Consider the following 21,055-nt stretch of genomic DNA (forward strand, 5'->3'; position numbering starts at 1 on the left):
GTGCTCCTACCCTGTCATTTGGCCCAAGGCGGCCCAGCCCTGGAGTCCACAGGCCCTGATCTCCTCCAGGAGGACTTCTGCTAACACACCGCTCCTCCAGGACTACTGCTGCAGTGACCCTGACCCCGCGGCAGGCCTCTGCCAGAGAGCCCCACAGGCAAGTCTGGCTCCCTGTCTTCTGGGGTCACTGCTCCTTCCTCCTGGGTTCTGGTACGCACAGAGGGAATTCCAGAAAAACACCCACTTTTGCTTCATTGACTATACTAAAGCCTTGGACTGTGTCTATCACAATTAACTGTGGATAATCCTTCAAGAGAGGGGAATAGCAGACCACCTTACCTGCTTCCCAAGAAACCTGTTGCAGGTCAAGAAGCAACAGTTAGAACTGGACATGGGACAGCAGACTGGTTGAAAATTGATAAAGGAGTGCATAAGGCTAGATAGTGTCACCCTGATTATTTAACTTCTATGCAGAGTACATCATGTGAAATGCTGGGCTGGATGAAGCACAAGCTGGAATTACTGGGAGAAATACCAATAACCTCAAATATGCAGGTGACACCACCCTTTTGGCAGAAAGCGAAGAGGAATTAAAGAGCCTCTTGATGAAAGTGAAAGAGGAAAGTGAAAAATCTGGCTTAAAACTCAACATTCAAAAAACGAAGATCATGGCATCTGGTTCCATCACTTCATGGCAAATAGATGCGGAAACAATGGAAACAGTGACAGACTTTATTTTCTTGGGCTCCAAAATCACTGTGGACGGTGACCGCAGCCATGAAATTGAAAGACACTTGCACCTTGAAAGAAAAGCTATGACCAACCTAGACAGCATATTAAAAAGCAGAGACATTGCTTTACCAACCAAGGTCCATCTAGTCAAAGCTATGGTTTTTCCAGTGGTCATGTATGGATGTGAGAGTTGGACTGAAAAGAAAGCTGAGCACAGAAGAATTGAACTGTGGTGTTAGAGAAGACTCTTGAGAGTCCCTTGGACTGCAAGGAGATCCAACCAGTCCATCCTAAAGGAGATCAGCCCTGAGTATTCATTGGACGGACTGATGCTGAAGCTGAAACTCTAATACTTTGGCCACCTGATGTGAAGAGCTGATTCATTTGAAAAGACCCTGATGCTGGGAACAATTGAGGGCAGGAGGAGAAAGGGACGAAAAAGGATGAGATGTTTGGATGGCATCATCGATTCAATGGACATGAGTTTGAGCAAGCTCTGAGAGTTGGTCGTGGACAGGGAGGCCTGGTGTGCTGCGGTCCTTGGGGTCGCAAAGAGTCGGACACGACTGAGTGAGTGAAGAGCAGCAACTGCAGCAGCTGTGCTGAGATGGCGTGGGCTCGGGGAGGCGGGGGGACCGCGTCCCTTTGAGAGCTTAGAGTGGAAATATCCAGTTATCTCACCACCTGCAAGTACGCAGTCAAAGAAGGAGGAGATAAAGATCACGAGATGATTCCAAATACTCTTGGTTTGAAAGGAGATTTCAGAGCTTCTGTCTCCTTTGTGAAATCACAAACATGTCCCTGAAGGCCCTACACCAAATGGAAGTGTCTGGGTGAATGCCTTACGGGCAGGCTTCCCTTTGCGGCCCATCACCGCGTCCCCGTCCACGGTCACACAGCGTCACGTGTCCACAGGGGGACTCCCCAGAAACACCGCTCAGTTTCCCCGCCGGGCAGACTCAGGGCCTGGGCTCCGGCTGGATTAAGCAGGAAGCAGAGAGGATTAGCCCCTGCTGGCGGGCGCTGGGAGCTGCCCTTTCCACATTCTGCCGAGCTTTAAAAATAGCAGCGCCGAGGGGCGGGCAAGGGGAAACAGGGGAAGCGGACAGCTCACGGACCCAGAGTCGGCTCCTAAGGCTCGCCTTCCACGGGGACGTCTCCCCTGGAGCCCGGCAGCCGTGAGGCCCAAGGACCAGCACTGCCAGCCGCTCGGGTTTGCTGAAGCGGGACGTGGGGAGCGGCTGCAGGCTGGCGCAGACGCGGGCTCCCTGGCGGGTTCATCTTTGGGGTTCGCTGCGGCAGCCAGGGCGGGCGGCGTGACGCCCCAACTTGACAGCCTGGGACCCGCAGACGCACACACACCCCCAGCGTGGTCTCAGCAGCCTGCTGCGTGGGGTCTTCTCACCCTGCATCTTGCCACAGCTCCAGAACGTCCGTCTCGTGAAACTTGGGCCCAGAGAGGGCAAGTCCCTTCCCCAGGGACTCGACTCGCAGCTGTTCCATAAGGATTTGAACCTATGTTTTTTTCCCAATTATTTTTATTAATTGGAGGCTAATTACAATATTGTAGTGGTTTTTGCCATACATTGACATGAATCAGCCATGGATTCACATGTGTTCTGCATCCTGAACCTACGTCCGGCTTCGTGGTGAAGAATCCAGCTGCCGGTACAGCAGACGCAGGTTCGATCCCTGGGTCTGGAAGCTCCCTGGAGGAGAAGGAGATGGCAACCCAACCCCTCTACTCCTGCCTGGGAAATCCCACGGACAGAGGAGCCTGGCGGGCTACAGTCCATGGGGTCGCAGAGTCAGACACGACTGGGCAACTAAACCATGCTCCCCTCCAAGCTCCTGGCACCAAAATCCTGGAAACAGAGAAGCCTTTTTGTGTTTGCCCTCACATCTCGAGCCCCACCAACACACTGAGCATTCCACCCTCGACCATGGGTTCCTCAGAATGCTGTGAGTCCCTCCCACTCGGAAAAGCCGTGGATGTTCTACATAGTTCTCTGGCCAAGGCTGCCGGTGGGGGAGGCGAGCAGGAGGGGCCGTGGGGAGCTCCCGGGCCCACAGACCTCCGACTGCTGACGGCAGGAGCCCCCCAGCCCCGCCCTGGTCTTCCGCCAGGAGCACCCCCAGTCCTGCACCGAGGCGGTCTGCCTTCCAGAACCCAGTCTGTGTTCTCTGTCGCTGCACCAGGATGCCCTCCAAGCGCCTCCTGGCTGGTTCACATGCACGCTGGCCAGCCGTATGGCGAGTTCCAGGCACCCGGGGGGCTGAGGAGGGGCCGGCCCTGCTCCCGCCCACGTCTGCCGGCGGCTCTGCTCCAGATGGCCACCCCACCTGACGTTTCTGTGTGCCTGCGTTGAGGGTCGGGCCCCCGCTCACGTGGTCTTCGTGACTCCTGCCCACGCAGCCACGGGGCCGCCCGCCCACGTCCTGGGAGGCTTGGCCGCCCTGAGGTGGTGTACTTATCGTAACCAGGGCTGCAGACAGGCCCGGCCTCCGCCACCGCCCCTCTGGACCTGGCTGTCACTTCCCCGTGGGCCGGTCCTGCTCTGTGACTCACCCCCATGCACAGCTTATCCCCACAGAAGACTTGTCTGTTCCCAGCAGCTGGGGATCTACCAGTGCCTTGCAAATAAGCCTCGAGCCGTGGGAGCCTGTCTTGGCATGGACCTCTGTGCAGGGGCGGCCACGGGGGCCTGGCTCAGCCGGTGCCCTGCGTAGAGGTCTGCTCACCACCCCTCCTGCCCCCATGTTCCCTGCTCCCTGCCCTCTGCCCCCCGCAACTCTGGCAAGAACATCTCTGAGTCCCAGAGAGGCCAGTCCCTGAGGTCAGCGGCTGCAGAACAGCCAGGGCCTCGGGGCTTCCCCGACAGCTCAGCTGGTAAAGAATCTGCCTGTAACACAGGAGATCCTGGTTCCATTCCTGGGTCGGGAAGATCCGCTAGAGAAGGGCTAGGCTGCCCACTCCAGTATTCTGACCTGGAGAATTCCCATGGACTGTATGGTCCATGGGGTTGCAAAGAGTGGGACACGACTGAGCGACCTTCACTTTCTGAGAGGTCAGGCAGGGTCCACGTGCCTCTGCCCACATCCCCACCTGCAGGACCACAGGGTTACGGCAGCCAGGACGCCTGTGTGCGCGGGTCGGGCTGACCCCTCAGAGACCCCCGTGTTGCTGCTTCGTAGCCCCCCTCGAGGCCTGACCACTCTGATGATCACTGGAAGAGGGTCACGGAAACGCGGTCCCCCATGAAGGCCTCTCTGGGGTTTTGGGTGGATGCCAGCTGCTGAGGTGCTGCGGGCCTGGCCTTGGTGGGGAGGTCGCCGTCCGCCTCATGCCTGGGATGCAGGGCACCAAACCTTTGGTGGGTTTAGGTCTTAAGACCTTAGAAAGCAGAGGCTGCTAGGATTGGGCGGGCTGGTTACCTGAGGTGGGGGTTGGTCCTCTGAGCCTGTTGCCCTGTGTGGGGGTGGGGGGTCTGCCCTGCCCTCCTGGCCGCCCCCTCCGCCTGCCTGGTGGTGGCTGGCCTCAGGACCTGCCCTCCCCTGACACCCAGGTCTCAACCCGTCAGTGTGTACACAGGGCCAGTCGGCGTGTACACATGATGGGTTGGCGTGTACACAGGGCTGGTCGGTGTGTACACAGGATGGGTTGGCCTGTACACAGGGCTGGGTCGGCGTGTACACAGGATGGGTCGGCCTGTACACAGGGCCCATCAGCATGTACACAGAGCCTCCGTGCCCCAGGCATGGGAAAGGGGCCTGGAGCAGGAAGCCACTTAGGCTGTCAGAGCAATTAACCCAGAGGTGCGTCCCTGAGGGGCTTGGCAGGCTGGTCGGTGGGCAGGCGCCAAGCAGCTCAGGCAGGATGCGGTCTGGTGGGCTCCCGCCCTGGGTGCTGGACACATCTCGCTTCCTGTTGACCAGACACGGCCGTGTGACCACGCCAAGCAGCCCAGGCAGCTGGGGGCGCCCAAGGAAGTCCTGTGGGCACCTGCCCGTCTCTGCTCCAGTAAGCAGGCCCCTTGCTGTCCCCTCAGAGGTGAGCGGAGAGACAAGGGCGGGGCAGGCCGGGACGCCCCCCAGGGCTGGCTCAGATCCCGAGCTGCAGGCAGAGCCAGTGTCAGAGGGGGTCCTGGAATGCGGATGGCTCAGGAGGGTGGACCCAGCTGCCTGGTGTGTCCGGCAGAGGGGTGGCTGTGGCCTTGGGTCACAGGGCAGTGGACGGGCCTCTCAGGATGCCAGGCGGCCACTGCATGAAGCCCAATCCCTCCCCGGGACCCCGTCCCTGCACTGACCAACCCCCAGTGACTCAGCAGGTCCGTTCGCTCCGGCGACCCTGTGTCAGGGAAGACAGACTCAGACGCAGACCCGCGCCAACCATGGTATTGCCACGTGAAATCATCAACGCCAGCCTATGACGTGCTTACGGGAAGGGGCGCAGACTGAGGCTGAGCCCTTCTGGGGGCCCCGGGCGTGGACGGGAGGGCGCAGGGCCAGCTGGCAGGAAGCTGAGGCACTCAGGGCCGTGCAGGGGGTGGGGGGTGGCTCCCTGGGGTCTGACAGACGCCTCTCTCCCCGCAGGTGGACATCTACAACGCGGACCCCCTGGTCTGCCGGGCAGGGCTCAAAGTCTGCTTTGGCGTCCAGCTGCTCAACGCGGTGTCGCGGGTGGAGCGGGCACTGCCCAAGCTGACGCTGCCTTTCCTGCTGCTGCAGGGCTCCGCCGACCGCCTCTGCGACAGCAGGGGCGCCTACCTGCTCATGGAGTCGGCCAAGAGCCAGGACAAGACGCTCAAGGTGAGCAGCTGCCGCCGCCCCGGGCCAAGGAGGGCAGGGGCCCGGCTCTTGGGAGGCGCGTACCGGGCGCCGGTGAGGCATCAGCTGGTCGTTCACTCCCCGGGGAGCGTCTGCGTGTCGGGCACAGCAGGACGGGAAGGTGTCGTCTCCACTGGGGAAGCCCCCCGAGTGTCTCCCCGTGAGACCAGGAAGCTGGCAGGCTGGAGGGATGGGGGGAGAGCGGACCCACGGGCCGTGTCCACACCGAGTGGCGGCCGAGCCTGAAGGTGGCTCTGGGCAGTCGGCGGGGCAGACAAGCCTCAGGACACGTGCGTGCGTGGCTCCCACCCCTGACGGCCTCCCTGTGGGCACGGCCGCGTGGACGCCTGGTCTGGGGCCGCCTGCTCAGTCACAGGTACACAGGCGGTCCCCGTGGTGCTGCGCCTGCCGCGGTTGCAGCTCGGCTCCGCCCCGAGTCCTCTGCCCACCCGTCCCCTCCCCAGCTCCGCTCCGAGGGTCAGCCCTGGCCAGCCCGTGGGCAGAGGGGGACTCAGATGACCTTGGGACAGGGGGTGGTCTGGAAGGAGATGGTACCTGGGGGAGGCAGCCCTGGGGACCGCGAGTGCCATTCTGACGTGCCTGAAACTGGGACAGAGGACTGAAAGCAGGGGCTCAGAGAGGTCTGCACCCCCGTGTTCACGGCGGCCCTGAGACTGACGCGGGCCCGGTGTCCAGAGGGCTGACCGATGCGCCCAGTGGGGTCCCATCCCGACGGCGGAACGTTACTCAGCCTCGGAAAGCGGGGGCGGGGGGCTCTGATAACTTCCTGCTGCCACGTGTGTGGACGCGCCTTGAGGAGGGCTGTGCTCAGTGAAACGAGTGGCTCACAAGAGCACAAGGCGTGTGCGACCGCCCCCCAGGGAACGAGCAGGGCTGGCCACAGTCATCGCAGTAGCAAGCGGAGGGACCTCGCTGCGGCCCCAGGGTTGGGCGCTCTCTGCCAGGGCCCTGTTGCAGAACTAAGGTCTCGTAAGCCATGCAGCTTGGCCAGAAAAAAGAAAGTAGCGTGTTGTTGCCAGGGGGCAGGAAGCAGGGCATGGAGCGGGCGTGTAGCCGGGCCAGGGTTCCAGCTGTCAGAACTAGCGCGCTGCAGAGCCTCCTAAGACGCCGAGCACCCCCAACCGTACACGCAGCGGTGGTTGAGGAGGTCAGTTTTCTGTCACATGATTTTACTGCAGTCAACAAAAGAAATCTAAAGATGCCTGTTAGAAATTGCCGGGAATGGCACGGAGGCAGGTGGTTACACACATGGAGAGTCTGGAGGGAGGTCGGGCTGGAGATGTAGATTCTGAGCCATCCACCCTCGGGTCGTTCCCACAGCCTGGGGCCTGGACAGGGATCCGGGGGGCTGTGGAGGGAGGAGGCCAGAGCCCCCCTACCCCGTGGCTACACCAGCCTGCAGCTCAGGGGGGCTGTGTGCTGCCAGGACCACCACATGGGCAGGCGGAATGCGGTCGGAAGGCTGGGGTCCCGCGGGGAGGGGAGCGCAGACAGGGTGGGGTGGCGGGGGGCAGTACGGTGTTTAAGGAAAGGGCCTGTGATCACGGAGGGGCGTCCATCTGCAGACTGCCCGCTGACCAGGCCTGGGCGCAGAGCAGGGGTCCTCTCTAGAGGCCTCGTCACCTGCTGTGGTCCTGACTGCCCGTCTCTCCCGGTTGCAGATTTACGAAGGTGCCTACCACATCCTCCACAAAGAGCTTCCCGAGGTGACCAGCTCCGTCTTCCGGGAGATAAACACGTGGGTCTCGCAAAGGACAGTGGTGGCAGGAATGGGGTGCCCACCCTGAGCCCCCTGGCTGGCTTTGGGGCCCACGTCGGGAAGCGGGCAGAGGAAGGGCAGGGGCTGGCTTCTCAGACGTGGCTAACACATGCTCTCTCACACACACACACACACACACACACACACACCCCACAGACTGGAGGAATCCCTAGCACAACTGACTCAGACAGTCTTGTCATCAGTCAGGCTGTCCACCGCTGGATCTGCCTTAAACGGTGGACACTTTATGCAAAAACTGGAGGTCACGGGCACTTTCCAGAGAACGTGCTGGAAGGCCTGAGGCCACAGGGAGCCCTGCCCCGCCTCTCCCGCCCTGCAGGATCCCAGGACCACCCCCTCCACCCCAGCAATAACTGGAGGGCGCCCTCCCACCGCCCTGCCTGTGCCCCGTGGGACGCGGGGTGGCGTCCACTGCCCAGGGCTGACTGGCGTGCCCGCGGGCCCACCCTGACCTGCGTCAGCTCTGTGAGCCCCAGGGGCGGGGGCCTGGGCGTGGGAAGGGGACCCCCAGCCCCGCCCCTCCCGGGCGCGTGGGGCGGCCGCTGCTCCCTGACTGCTCACCCGCCGCTCCGCTCCGAGGGCCGCTGTGCTGGACGTCTGTTCAGACGCGGAGGCTGTGGGCGGGAAGCAGGGGTCTTGACCGCGTGACGCCGCGGAGCTACTTCCGGTGGCCGAAGCCGATCCCAGGCGGTGCCCCGCCCAAGGCCCCAGCAGAAGGGCGGCCGGGCCCCCCCACAGCAGCCGTTTACTGGTGCCCCGCCCGCCCCCCACCCCCCGCCCTCGGCCCTCCCTGCTCTGGCTGGTAATCGGGGACCTCGCCGCCCAGGGGGTGCTTTTGCTGTCCGTGTGAGCGTGGTAGGGGCGCTGAGCCTCGGGAAGGGAAGGCGCGGCCCCCGGACATGGGGCGGGTGGGATTAGCTCCAGCGGCGGGAGCTGCTGCCCGCTGCACCCCGTTCTTCTGGGGCGGCCCAACGCCTCCATTCCAGGGCCCCCCACCGCACGCTGAGCCAGAGCATGCCCCCCAGCAAAGTAGCTGCGTGGGTTCGTGGAGAGGGGACCGGCCGGGTCCCCATGGAGAGCGGCTTCATTACCCTGTTTTCCTCTGGAGGACGAAAAACACTTAGAAAATGCCCGGAGGGCTCCGCCCGCTGTCCTCCTGGGCCGAGGAGCCGCAGAGACGCCAGGCATCAGCCCACACCCGGCCACCGCCATGCCTCGTGCGGAAGCATGGTACCACGGCGGGCACTTCCCAAGCCGAATGCCGGGCGGGCATGTGGTCTGACTCGGAGTCTTTCGCCGCGTTGACTTATTTTCTCTGAAAGCTTTCAGAGATGCACATTCAGCCTCCTTCAGCGATCTGGTCAAAGAATCACCTGTATTTGAAAGACGTTCCTCGGATCTGGGACTGTTTTCCTCACTGGGGTGGGCTGGGCTCCCCCTCCACGGTCAGGGTGTGGGCAGCCATGTCTGGGCCCCGTCCTGGCAGCGCCCAGCGAGTCCTGCGTTGGGGTCGCCCACCGTGCTGAACCCGGAGCCTGGGCCGTGCCCTCCCGTCCCTCAGCAGTGCAGGGAAACCGGGTGTACACAGGTGGCAAGGCCGCAGGGGCCTGGCCCTGGGCGGGAGGACCACTGAGGCCAGGGAGGGGCGGGTGGACGCGCTGCTCGGACCCGCGGCCGAGCCTGTGTGGACCCGTCAGCCTGTGCTGACCCCCGCGTCCCCTCGGCCCTGGTGCTCGAATCCCCCCCGCAGGCCCTTGTCCCCCCCTCACCGACTGCTAACACCCGCCCTTAGGACCACAGTGACTTCACGTGGTTTCCTGGTTTGCTGTCACCCCCACGGCTCAGCCACCTCCCTACATGTCCGCTGTCAGCGGGGCCCCATGTATCTGGCAAAGTTAGTGCACCAACGTGCACCACAGCTAACGCTAATAAACCACAGTTTCTGACGCTGTCGTCTGTCTGTCTGTCTGATCGACTCTGGCATGCCCTGCAGACGGGGGGCCTCCAGGCTGACCACGCTCTGTGGGCCCCCGCCTTCTGACAGGTTAGGAAGGTGCCCTGGTTCCCCGACCTGGGGTTTCCCCGCCCACCTCAGCTCCCCCGCGGCTGAGGCAGCAATCTGCATGCCCGCCTGTGCCCCGTCCCCCGAGCCCGTCGGCTCCCAAGCGTGTTCCGCAGACGGTCTCGCTCCAGCCCGAGGCCCATCCCCTCCCGCCTCCTGTCTTGGGTGAGTGTCCACGGCCCACTTTCCGGGGTCCCGCAGAGCCCTGTGCCCTCTGGAACCGAGCTGCGGGAACTGGGTCTTCATCAGAACGGTCTGGCCCCCGGGTCCAGGGCCAGTGTTGCCAAGGGACGGGGAGAGGCGCAGTCTGGGCTGGAACCCGGTGCTGGGGTCATGGGTGCAGGCCCACTTCACGGCGGACACCCACACCCCCACCCAAGGCCACCCCTCCAAGGGCCCTCGGGTTTAACGCGCTGCTGCTGCTGTCCTGAAATTCTCAACCGCCCTGCGCGTCTTTCTGCCCCCAGTTCCGGGTCACCCCGCAGTCACCGCTCTGAACTCCTGCGGGGGGCGGCCTGGCTTTCGTCACTCAGGTCTGCTCCTGGGGTCTGTCCTGCTCCTCATCTGGGGCGTGCTCCTCTGCCGGCTCCTCCTGTCCGTGTTGCCATTCATTTTCAGTTTCTTGACCTGGGCGAGGGGGGAGTGTCCTGGGCGTCCCCTCTCCCCAGGTGCTGACGGGGGCTCTGGCGGGCAGGTGGGGGACCCGGCCTTGCCGTGTGGATGCTGCTGGCGAGCGGGGTCTGGTCGCGCGGTGGCCGCTTCCAGAACCCTAGGGCCCCCAGCTGGTGCCGGCTCACTGGGGTCAGAGTCGGGCCCAGGGGACTCTGGGCCTCGCCCACCCACTGGCGGGGAAGCCAGGCCTGGGGTGGTGGTGCTCCCTACAGGCAGGCGGAGCTGGTCCTGGAGTGGGGTCCCACTGGTGGGGGGGTGGCTCCTGACGGTCAGGTGGGGGCCTGGGGGATCCCGAAGCTCATGCTGGTTGCTAGCGTGCAGGGCTGGGGCCCAGCTGGTCCCGGGGAGCGGGCATGGTGTTGGGTCTGGTCTGCTCTGGGTGGGCCGGGTCTGCAGGGTACAAGACTGTGGTTTCCTTTTTGTGATTTTTATTTATATGGGAACATAGCATTTGCCAAAAAGCTCATCAGTTCAGTTGCTCAGTCGTGTCCGACTCTGTAGTCCTTGGGGTTACAAAGAGTCGGACACGACTGAACAAGTGAACTGAACTGGTAGTGTTTAGGCTTCCCGGGTGGCGCTAGTGGTAAAGAACCCACCTGCCAATGCAGGAGACCTGAGAGAGGTAGGTTCGAGGGGAAGACCCCTGGAGGAGGGCGTGGCTACCCACTCCAGTATTCTTGCCTGGGGAACCCCCTGGACAGAGGAGTCTGGTGGGCTACGGCCCGTGGGGTCGCAGAGTCAGACAAGACTGAGGCGACGACAGCACGTGATTGGCTGAGTTTGTGTTAGTTTCAGGCGTACAGCTGAGTGGCTGAGTTACATCTGCAGGCGCCTTCTTCTTCAGATTCCTTTGCTGTTAGGTTATTAGAGTCCTGAGCCATACCAGTCCCAGCAGGACCACACAGGTCCTTGTTGGTTGTTATGTATGTGGTCAGGTATATGTGTTAATCCCAAACTCCGCATCTATCCCTCCCCTCATTCCCCGTTGATAACCATGTTTTTTAAATCTGTGAGTCTGTATTTTGTAAGTCCATTTGTATCATTTTTTAAAGATTTCACATAGCAGTGACACGTATCTTTGTGATTTAGCCAAGCTCTACCTCCATCCATGTTGCTACAAATGGCATGATTTTTTGGCTGAGTAGTTTTCCGTTGTAGAGCGCATGTGTTCTCTGTGGTCTTCATCCGCTCCTGCTGACCCCTCTTTCGATGCCTTGGCTGTTGTCAGTAGTGCTGCTATGAAGATGGGGTTGCACATTTAAAATTATGGTTTTCTCTAAATATATGCCCAGGAGTGGGACTGCTGAGTCATACGGTAATTCTACTTCTGGTTTTTTAAGGAACTTTCATACTGCTCTCTGTAGTGGCTACACCAATTTACCTTTCCATGAACAGTGGAGGTGGGTTCCCTTTCCTCCACTCTCTCCCCAGCATTTAGTTTCTAGACTTTCTGATGATGGCCATCCTGACGAGTGCGAGTGATACCTCACTGCAGTTTTGATTTGCATTTCTCTAATAGTGATGCTGAGCAGCTTTTCTGTGCCTCTTGCCTGTCTGTATGTCTTCTTTGGGGGAAGAAGACATATCCCCTTCTATATCTATATAGACCTCCTGTCTGTTTTTTTGATTGGACTGTTTGTTGTTTCAGTACTGAGCTATAGGAGCTGCTTGTGTATTTTGGAGACTAATCCCGTGTCAGTCATATTGTTTGCAAGCCTTTCCTCCCATCCTGTGGGCTGTCTGCCTGTTACGGTTTCCTTTTCTGTGCAGAAGCTTGTAAGTCCTGTTTATTTCTCTAGGAAATGGATCCAAGATACTGCTGTGGTTCACGTCAGAAGGAGCTCTGCCTAAGCTTCCCTCTGGTAGTTCTGTGGTTCCCAGCCTCACTTGTGGGTCTTGGATCCACTCTGGGTTTGTGTGTTTCTGGGTGTGGTGTTAGAGAACGTTCTGATTTCTTTTACATGCAGCTGTCCAGTTCAGACTTTGGTTTCTCTGTCTGGGTGTCTCCCTCTGGTGGGCGAGGCTGGCCTAGCAGCCTCCCTGGAGGGCAGGCCCAGTGCCCGCCCAGCCCCATGGGTGGACGGCGCTGCGTCCTGGCCACCTGGTGGGCAGGGCCGTGTCCACCAGGGGGGCTCAGGGGGTCTCAAGGTGGCCTGTCTGCTGACGGCTGGGGCTGTGTGACTGAGTCTGCCAGCTCTGGGTCTGACGGGCTTGGATCTCAGCTCAGAGGCCATGTTCACAGGGCCAGTGTGTGTCTAGGCTGGCCCCAGCCGCTCCGAGGGCAGCAGGTAGGTCTGGCCCGGGCTCCTGCCCGGCTCGGCGTGCGTGAGGTTTTGTGCGGCTGTGTCAGCGGGAGCCTGTGGGTCTCTGCCTCACCGCCTTCGCAGCCAGATGCTCTGGGGGCCCCCAGGGTCACATCCCCGCACGGGGAGCAGTGTGGGCTCTGAGCGCTCACTCCTGGGGGACGCTCTGCAGCGTCACCTCCCCCCAGGGTGGGGGGCTCCGCCGTCTTGCCGTGGTTCCTTCTTCATGTCGTCAGCGGTAGATCGTCTCAGGGAGGCTCTGGTCTTCTCCATCGACGGTTGGCATGCTCATGAGAGGAGGTGGGCTCAGTCTGTCTCTACTCTGCAGCCTCGGCTGCTCTCTTGAAGTGACGTCTGATGCCATTCTCGCCGTGGGGCAGGCTGGTGGGGGCCAGAGCTGGCCTTGCGCCGGGCAGAGGCCCCCCCAGGGGGGCGTGCACTGAAGGACGGCTGAGCCACTCCCGAGCCCGGTCGGCACTGAAGCAGGAGACCCGCGTCAGCTGTTCCCCTATTGCTTGCTTGGTTTACTTTCCCCTCCGATATTTCTCCATGTAGCCTGCACTGGTTTCAGGCCTATCTACTCTGGGAGATGGTGTGACCACTAGTTCCTGTTTAGCATATGAGAATGCTTCCCTGGGCTGTGGGTCGTGGGCAGTCTCCCTGGGCTTTCCCCGCCCCACGGATGCTCCTGCCGAGGGCTATCGCATGACCTGTGCCCTGCGGCTGTGGGGCTGCCCCAGAACTGGGTGGAGTGAGATGGCTTGCCCAAGGGCAGCAGGGCAGGAAAAACCAATGGAGCACCCGGTGAGCCCAGAGAGGGAGGCAAGAGGGGCCGTCAGAGGGGTTAGGCTCTGAGGGCTGAGGTCGCCACAGCAGCCCCCAGGATGGTGTGTGAAAAGTGCAGCCCGGAGCTGCAATGCCAAGACCAGGCAGGCTGGGGGGACGGGGGGTGGGGGAGCGGGGGCAGGCCAGGGGAGGCCGCACCTGTCTCCCCTGCCCTCACGGCCCTGCCTGAAGCGTGTGGCTTCCGGCCTGTGGACCAAGGTGCCGGCCTCTGCTCCTGCCAGGGCGTGCTCCTCTGGGCCTGTAGGGAGGGCCGAGAGGAAAGGGGGCTTTGCAGGCTCTAAACCAGGGCCCCTCAGGACGCACACCAGCGTTGGGGGCTGGCAGCGCCGCCCGCACTCACCGTCAGGACAAGGGCCCTGAGGCGCCAATGGGACTCTGAGGTCAGACCTCCAGGTGCTTCTTCCTTCCACAGCCCCCACCTGAGGCTGCGGTTCAGACTTTACCCAGGTGAGCGCTGCTGCTGCCTTCAGAACTTCTGCTCCAGGAAGGCAGGCGGCCCCCAGCCCTGAGGTGGCTCGCCCAGCTTTCTGCCATCTCCAGCCCCTCCTCAGCCTGCTGCAGGGAGCCAGGCCCTGAGAACTAGGCAGTTTTCCAGGTGGAACAAAACTTTTACTCCTGCAGGTGGGAAGGGTGTTACAGAAGGGGCGAAAACTATTTTGGGGGTAGGGCCACAACTGGGGTGAGGCAAGTGACGAACTGGCCTTGGGCACAAAACTTAAGGGGCTCCAAAAACCCGGGTGATCAAAGCAAGCACCATTTTAATGTCATTAGTGACCCAAATGCTGACAATTCAAACAGGAGTATCGGCCGTGGCTATGCTCCGGGCTCCCCGGGATGACTGAACAGCGTCTCTACTTGCGGCCCCTGCCCCGCCGTCAGGCCATCTCCTGGGGGCCACAAGCTGCCCCTACACTCCGGGTTACCGACACTGTTCCCCTCTGTCGTTGCATCTTTTCTTGGTGGTTGGCCTACTTCCCCAAATGTGAACACTGCTGGGGTCTAGGCTTGGGACAGAATGCAGGGATAATTTTCCCCAGTAACATGTCTGAACACTGATTCGTTCGCTTAGAAGCAGGCATGGGGAGCTGGGCCCCTGGCTGAGATTGGACAGACAGTGGCTTCTGTCCTCAGTCCCCATAGCGGTAAGAACAGCGGGGCCCACTAAGCGAGCACCAGACCGTGGGCGACGCCCCTCATCCCTGGGGAGGCAGCTGCTGGCTTCTCCAAACCTGCCCTGGCCCCCAAGGGTGGGGGACAGGCTGACCTCAGCAAGGGGAGCCGGGCTTCAGAGGGCCAGTCCTGGCAGGCAGGTCTCAGGGCCCCAGCCAACACCCTCTCTTGTCGATGAGGCCCCCACCCCGTCCTGGCACACAGGCTCCCACAGTGAAGTCAAACTTTATTGCCACACTGACACTCTGGCCCCCGCGTGACGGCTCTGTGCAAAGAAGCTGGCTCCCCCAGGGGGACGTACCAGGAGGGGCGGGGGTGAAGGAGGGAGGCCCTCAGAGACCCTCACCCCAGGATGCCCTGAGTGGTGCCCAGCCCCAGAGCTCGGGGGCTGATTTGTGCTGTGAGAAAGGCCTCATCCCTGGGGAGCCTCCCAGGGCCCCCAGGCAGAGTGGAGGGAGCCTCTGCGGCCACTGGGACGCCCCAGGCACAGCGGTCAGCAGTCCAGGCCGATGGCCACCAGCAGCTCCTCCAGCACGCGCAGGCGCCGCGCGGCCTGCTCCATGGCGTGGCGGGTCTGCACCAGGCTGCCCATGTGGAAGCGGATGTCGTCCACCAGTGGGATGGAGTCTGTCTCCTGCCGGCCGGCTACGGCTGCGGCCTCCTCCCGCACGGCCTCCACGAAGTCCTCCTGCTGCACCAACTGTGGACAGGCCAGATCAGGGCCCGTCCTCCGCCCAGGCCCGGCCGCCCGGGGCCCACACTCACCTTCTCGATGACCCTGGCCATGTACTTGGTGCACTGGTCCTCCAGGCGCGCCAGGCCGAACAGCTTGGCCACACGCCACACCCCCACCACGCTGTCCTCGTCCAGCAGCTGGGCCAGGCTGCGGCCACACAGCTGCTTCAGGCCCGGCAGCAGGTACATGTCGGCCACAATCAGCACGTCGTAGGCCAACTCCGGTGGCACCTGCAACAACAGAGGGTGAGGGAGGGTACCTGGGGACTAGAGACTGGGCTCCCGGGGCTCCCGGCACAGGCCAGCTCGGCCCTGAGGCTCACGCCTGCTGCTGCTGGGCAGGCCCCAGCGTGGGCGTCCCCTCCTCCAGGAGCGGCCGTGACGGGAGCCTACAAGGGGTGCTGCCCCCACTGCGCCCTCCCAGCTGGGTGCTGCCCCTGCCCTGGGCATCAGCGCAGAGGAGGGAGAGGCAGGCCCTCCTCCTCAGCCGCTGCTTCTCGGGGTTCCTGGCGGTGAGTGCACGCAGGCGGGCTGCCTCCAGGGTCCCCGGCGCCCTGGCGGGACGAGCAGCCCCCGGGCACCCCTGGCCGGCCCGGGCGGGACGCACCTCGGTGTGGTTACTGTACACGTAGTACAGCACGTGCGTGAAGACCTCGGGCGCGACGCTCTGCAGGCTGACGGCCGGGAGGCCGCCGGAGGCCGCCAGCTGCTCGCTCTCCTGGAAGTGGTCGTCCAGCAGGGCCCGGAAGTACTCGCTACGGCCGCAGAAAAAGGCCTGCGGGAGGCTGGGCTCAGGAGGGGCTGCCCCGGGAGCAGGGCGGGGCGGGCGTCTGCGGGAGAAGCCGCATACCTTGTGACAGAGGAAGTCATAACCATCCACACGGAAGCAGACGTCAGGGCAGCTGCTGAGGCCGTCGCAGGGGAAGGGCAGCTCCCCGAGATCGCCCTGGGGTGGGGGAGGCAGCCTCAGGGCAGGTGGGAGGGAGAGCGGCCCCAGCCCGGGCCGTCCTAGCTCACCCTGGAAGGTGACGCTACTCCAGGGATCGAGTTAGACAAGAGAGCAGACAGAGCGAGACAGCGGCTCAGAAAAGGGAAGCGCCAGGCTCTGGGTTTAAACCGCAGCCCAGGGCAGGGCCTTACCCGGAGCTCAGAGGGCAGGGCACAGTCAGCCAGCAGAGCCAGGTCCTCCCGGAGCTGGCAGTCTGCCTGGGGGGGCTCAATGGTCAGCACCTTCATGCACACGCCTGGCTTGGAGGCCACTGCGGGGAAGAGCGCGCTGCTTCAGGGGGTGGGCGTCCCACAGGCGCCCGCCCGAGCCGGGGCCTGAGGCTGGGGTGGCCCCACTCACGCTTGGCCTCCAGGCCGCTGAGCAGGCCCCACAGCTGGCACTGCCGGGCCAGGCGCTCGCAGTCGCTGACGTGCTCCACGCCGACGTCCAGGCAGCCTGGGTGTGGGGGCAGCGCAGGGAGAGACTCGGGGACTGCAGAAGCCCTCAGCTGCCCCCGAACCCCCAGGAGGCGGGCGGTCCCATCTGCCCAACCACTGGGCTGCAGGCCCACCGTCCAGGATCTCAGGCCCCAGGACAGACGAGAGGGCCTCAGACAGTGGCTGGAAGAGCTGACCAGGGAGGCAGCTGGACTGTGCCCGCTGCAGCAGACGAGCCCCCGAGGGAAATGGTGGCCCCAAGTTGGCGTCTGGTGCCGCAGCCCCGCCCACCGAGCGCGGCTCACCTGTGTACAGGTACTGCAGCAGCGCCCCGAAGGCCACGGGGTTGATCTGTGGGCAGAGACAGGGTCAGAGACGGCCAGGCCACGTGAGCCTCCCCCAGCGCCCGCCGACGCACCAGGGGGTGCCTGAGGACCACCACGCTCTTGCCCTTCCACTTGGTGTCGAGCATGTGGGCGAAGTAGGTGCTGCGTGCGCCCAGGATGCCACGGTGCGCCCGGAAGGACCTGCCGTGCACCACGAAGGCCACGTCGCTGTGGAGGCCCTGCTCCAGGAGCCTGCGGGCCGCGAGGGGCTCAGCGCTGCGCCCAGGGTCCCGTGCAGCGGGAGAGCCCTCCCCGGCAGGCCGGCTCACCGCAGCAGGAAGCTGTAGTAGAGGTCCCGCCGCCGGAAGGAGGCCGTCACCTGCCTGTAGTCGCGCAGCGCCCGGCGGATGGTGTCACTCTGCGCGCCGTAGAGGCAGCGCTCACCATCGAAGGTGTTGGCCTCGCAGCGGGCTCCTGAGGGCGGCAGAGCTGCCTGTCAGCCGGGCCTGGGGCTGCCCGCTGCAGCTGCCCCCTCCCACACACACAGACACACACGGGGCCCCAGGTCCACCCTGCCCCAGCACCCTCCCCACCAAGCCCTGGGCACACAGACACTGTGGTGGCCGCCCTGACCTATGCTGGGCCCTGGGGACACACCACAGACAGAACGGTCCCCTGTCCGCAGCAAACTGGGTGGGCTTCCAGGGCCAGAAGGACACCTAGGTTAGCAAGTGAGGTCAGGGGCTCTGAAGAAAACGAAGCAGGTGAAGGGTGGCCGTGGAGGCACCGTGGCAGACCAGGCACAGGGACGTGAACCAAGTGAACCCCTGGCAAAGAGCCATCCGAGCAGAGGGAACAGCACGTGGCCGGGCCCTGAGGGAGAGCAGCGGAGCCGGCGGGGGCTGGCTGGGGGCAGAGCCGGCCAGGCTCTCCAGCTCGCGGGAGGCCCGGCTGGGAGGCCCTGTGGGACTTCATGCCAGTCAGACTGGCCTCCCGGCCTGTGAGCAGATGCTGAGCTGGGCCCTGGAGATGGGAGTCGGGGGACGGGTTCTGAGAGCGCCCCTGAAGGGGTGCAGGAACGCGCCCACCACCCACCCTGCACTCACCGTTGGCCAGCAGGTAGAGCACCAGTTCCTCGTGGCCACAGAGGCAGGCATAGTACCTGAGGGGAGGGGGCGAGGACACTGTCAGGCCTGCAGGCCCGCCCGCCCGCCCGCCCCACCTGTTCACCCGGCCAGGCACTCACAGTGGGGTGCTGTCCCACTTGTCCCGCACGTTCACCTCCACATCTCGCTGCTCCAGCAAGTACCTGGGTAGGGGGGATGGGGGTCAGAGGAGGCCTCCCCTGGTGAGGGCAGGTGAGGCAGAGACTGAGCAAGACAAATGCTGAAGGCCAAGGAGCCAGGACAGGGTGTGGACGTGGGAGCGTCTGGGCATCAGGGTCCTCAGCGCTGAAGAGACTGAGCTCCTGGGCAGACAGCGCTGGGAGGGGCCGCCCAGCAGGAGGCCTGCAGGGTCCTGGAGATGTGGGAGTGAAGTGACAGACTCCAGAAGGTGGGAGTCGGGAGACAGGGCGGCAGAGGAAGGGGTAGGGAGGACCACCGAGGATGCTCGATGCCTCAGGCACGTGCCCAGGCGGGAGGGACCCGGTGTGTTCTGAAAAGCACCAGGCTTTGGGGGCTACCAAGTAAACCCCAAGCAGCACCCGACCTGGGGAGGAGCCCAGGGAGGCAGGAGGACTTGTAAGTCCTGGACTAGCCCCGGGGAGGGCTCCAGGGGAGGACGGAGAAGGAAGACAGTAGGCGCCTCACCTCCCAGGCAAGCCGCACCCCCTCCGGAGCGGCCGCGGTGACGGCGATGGCAGCGCCCAGGCTCTCCGACACCCAGAGCCTGACTCCGGCCCCAGCTGTTCCCAGCACCGGTCCGTGGCTCATCAGAGTAGCCACGTCAGGGGTCCCAGGCCCGCCCCCAGAGTCTGACCGCCGGGCCCTGCCCTTCTCTCCACCCTCTGCTCCTCCTCCGGGGGTTCGCATCACAGTTCTAACCCTAAGCCCACAGGAACCCCGGGACAAGTCACGCCAGCACCCGCGTCCCCGCTCAGAGAAATTCCTCGACCAGAAGGGCCCTGCTTTGGAGCCCGGGAGCCGGCTGGGGGCTGGGGTCCGCGCCTGGCCGGCCCGTGCCCTCCCCCCAACCCCCAGCGGGCGCTCCGTGGGCCGCCCCCGCGCCCTCCCGGGGACCACGCGTCCTCACCGCACTCGGCCCACGTCCCCCTTCCTGCAGCTGGAGAACAGATCGCAGGTATCCATGGCGCAGACGCCCGGACGCCGAGCCAGATATCAACACGCCCGCCCGCCCCGCCCTCCGGATATAAACACGCTCCGCCCCGCCCGCGGCACCGCCCGCCCATCCCGCCCGCTCCGTAGCGGCGCCTGGCGACCGGAGGACCGAGAGGCGGGGAAGACCGAGGGGAGGAGGAGGGCGAGAGGGGAGGCGGCCGCCCCGCCCACAACCCACCCGCCCGCTCCCTCACCCCCACCCAGCACAAGAACGAGTCGCGAGGGGAAGCGGGCCGGCGTGCTCTCCGGACGGCTTTAATGGGGTCCCGGGGTGGCCCCAAGGGGCGTCGGACGGGGGCGGGGACGGGGCCGAGGTGCGTCCTGAGTCAGGGGAAAGCGGGGTGGCCCTGCGCCGAGGGCCGGGCGGGGCACAGCCCCTCACAGGTGCGTGTCCTCCTCGAACACGTCCGAGTCCTCGGGGTCGCGCTTGCCCCCCATGAGCGCGCTCCAGCCCCCCGGGCCGTTGACGGCGCCGCCGCCGTTGAGGCTGGACTGTTTCTCCTGCATCTCCGACTGGCTGTCGCTGGCCACGTCCAGCGTGGGGTTGTCGTGGCAGCCGTTCTCCACGAAGCGCAGCTCCTCGCCGTGCGACTGCAGCGGGAGGGGCCGCTGGGCGAGCGCGCCAGACCCCGTGCCCCCACCCCGGCCCTGAACCCGCGGACCCTGACGACGCAAAGCCCTCGTCCGCGGCTCCCCCAGCTCTAACCCTTTAAGATGACCACTTGAGCCTCCCACCCAGCAGCCAAGGCCCCCACCCCCGGACACCAGCGGACCCCTTTCGCACCACCCACGCCTTCTGAAGGGGCTCCTCCTGGGGCTGTCACCCAGGGAGGGGCTGCGGCCCAGGGCCCACGCCCCACACCTCCAGCGCCTCAGGGAGGCTAGTGCCTCCCTCAGCATAGGCGATTCACGGCAGTGACACCCTCCCCGCACGCGGCCACGGCCTGGGCGCCCGTCCCGCGGGCACTCCCTCGGGGCAGCCCCGCCCGCCCCGCCTCCCGGGCTGGCTCACCACGTGTTTGAGCTTGGGCAGCCTGCGCTGCCAGCAGTTGTAGAGCAGGCCGAGCGCGATGATGACCAGGCAGAGGGCGCCGATGACCACCAGCACCACGAAGAGCGTCCCGTAGTCACTGCGCGCCGCGCTGGCCCGCGCCTGGCAGCTGCTGGTGGTGGAGTAACTCTGGATGCCAATCTGGGGGGAGGGCCCGGTGCCTTAGCTGGGGCCCTGGGGTGCCAGGCTGCCCTGGGGCCTATGGGGCTGGGCCTCAGGCCTGGTGCCTGTGTTGGTAGAGGACCCTGCCCGAGCCCACCACCCTCGCCGGACGGCCCCAGCCTCCTCTCGCAGGCCCGCCGTGGCTCTGACCCAACTGTGGTTGACGTCCGGCCCCATACCCACCTGGGGGTGCCCAATCCCCAGAGGCCGCCCGTGAACTGGCTGTCACAGACCACACTGCCCCACCCGCGTGGGCGCAGACAGGGCACCTGGGGGCCTCCGCACTTTCTCCACTGCACACCTGCCCCACCAGGCTCTGGAAACTCAGCTCCCACCTTGGGGTGGGTGTCCATGTTCTGGGCTGCCCCCCAGCCTCCTCTGCCCCCCAGAATGGTCAGTAGTGTCACTGAGCTGGCCAAGCGGCTGCTGTGGCCCAGCCCCCACCCCCTGGGCTGGGCAGACTCCAGTCAGCGTCCCAGGCCCAGGGAGCAGAGAAGGTGAGGAGTCATCCCCAAATGACAGGTGCCAGGGCGGGTGGGGGGCGCGGGTGCCGCGAATCAGCTCGTCATCCTGTGAATGACCTGTGCTTTCTCCACTTTCTACA

At 64.1% G+C, this 21,055-nt stretch overlaps 3 protein-coding genes across 10 annotated transcripts in view; 1 reads left to right on the plus strand and 2 right to left on the minus strand.

The window, feature by feature from the left end:
* The window catches only part of MGLL (monoglyceride lipase), a 240,957-nt gene that overhangs the window by 219,450 nt on the left and 452 nt on the right, over positions 1-21,055 (plus strand). For 5 of the 6 annotated variants that reach the window (XM_061129035.1, XM_061129036.1, XM_061129034.1 and 2 more), the window contains 2 exons: positions 5,326-5,541; positions 7,242-9,306. In XM_061129035.1, the coding sequence (XP_060985018.1) occupies positions 5,326-5,541; positions 7,242-7,367 (342 nt within the window). In that variant the 3' untranslated portion in view covers positions 7,368-9,306. Of the gene's footprint in view, positions 1-5,325; positions 5,542-7,241; positions 9,307-21,055 lie in introns of those variants that run through there. The other variant, XM_061129033.1, reaches the window with a different exon arrangement.
* On the minus strand, positions 14,623-19,260 carry ABTB1 (ankyrin repeat and BTB domain containing 1). Of its 3 annotated transcripts, none has more exons than XM_061129028.1 (12): positions 19,153-19,260; positions 18,146-18,208; positions 18,006-18,061; positions 17,229-17,373; positions 16,992-17,100; positions 16,879-16,924; positions 16,497-16,592; positions 16,289-16,407; positions 15,999-16,094; positions 15,756-15,923; positions 15,179-15,379; positions 14,623-15,113 (listed from the first exon to the last, which is right to left on the minus strand). In XM_061129028.1, the coding sequence occupies exons 1-12, from the start codon at positions 19,206-19,208 to the stop codon at positions 14,907-14,909; spliced, it is 1,362 nt and encodes a 453-aa protein (XP_060985011.1). In that variant the 5' UTR covers positions 19,209-19,260; the 3' UTR covers positions 14,623-14,906. The 3 variants fall into 3 exon arrangements, with proteins under 3 accessions (XP_060985011.1, XP_060985010.1, XP_060985012.1); XM_061129027.1 differs by having other exon boundaries at positions 16,992-17,151; XM_061129029.1 differs by lacking the exon at positions 19,153-19,260 and adding an exon at positions 18,711-18,825 and having other exon boundaries at positions 16,992-17,151.
* Positions 19,498-21,055, minus strand: part of PODXL2 (podocalyxin like 2) — a 62,355-nt gene continuing 60,797 nt past the window's right edge. Inside the window, exons 7-8 of the mRNA XM_061129030.1 lie at positions 20,251-20,430; positions 19,498-19,829 (exon numbers count right to left, since the gene is read on the minus strand). Of these exons, the coding sequence (XP_060985013.1) occupies positions 19,617-19,829; positions 20,251-20,430 (393 nt within the window). The 3' untranslated portion in view covers positions 19,498-19,616. The remainder of the gene's footprint in view (positions 19,830-20,250; positions 20,431-21,055) is intronic.

This window comes from Dama dama, chromosome 24, assembly GCF_033118175.1.
Source record: "Dama dama isolate Ldn47 chromosome 24, ASM3311817v1, whole genome shotgun sequence".
Taxonomy (NCBI): Eukaryota; Metazoa; Chordata; class Mammalia; order Artiodactyla; family Cervidae; genus Dama; species Dama dama.

Coding starts and splice junctions, on each gene's coding strand:
- ABTB1 (XM_061129027.1), bottom strand. CDS start 19,208: ATGGATACCTGCGATCTGTTCTCCAGCTGCAGGAAGGGGGACGTGGGC. Junction 16,095..16,288: donor CCCTGCCCTCTGAGCTCCGG/GTAAGGCCCTGC, acceptor CCCCCACCCCAG/GGCGATCTCGGGGAGCTGCC. Junction 15,924..15,998: donor ATGACTTCCTCTGTCACAAG/GTATGCGGCTTC, acceptor AGCCTCCCGCAG/GCCTTTTTCTGCGGCCGTAG.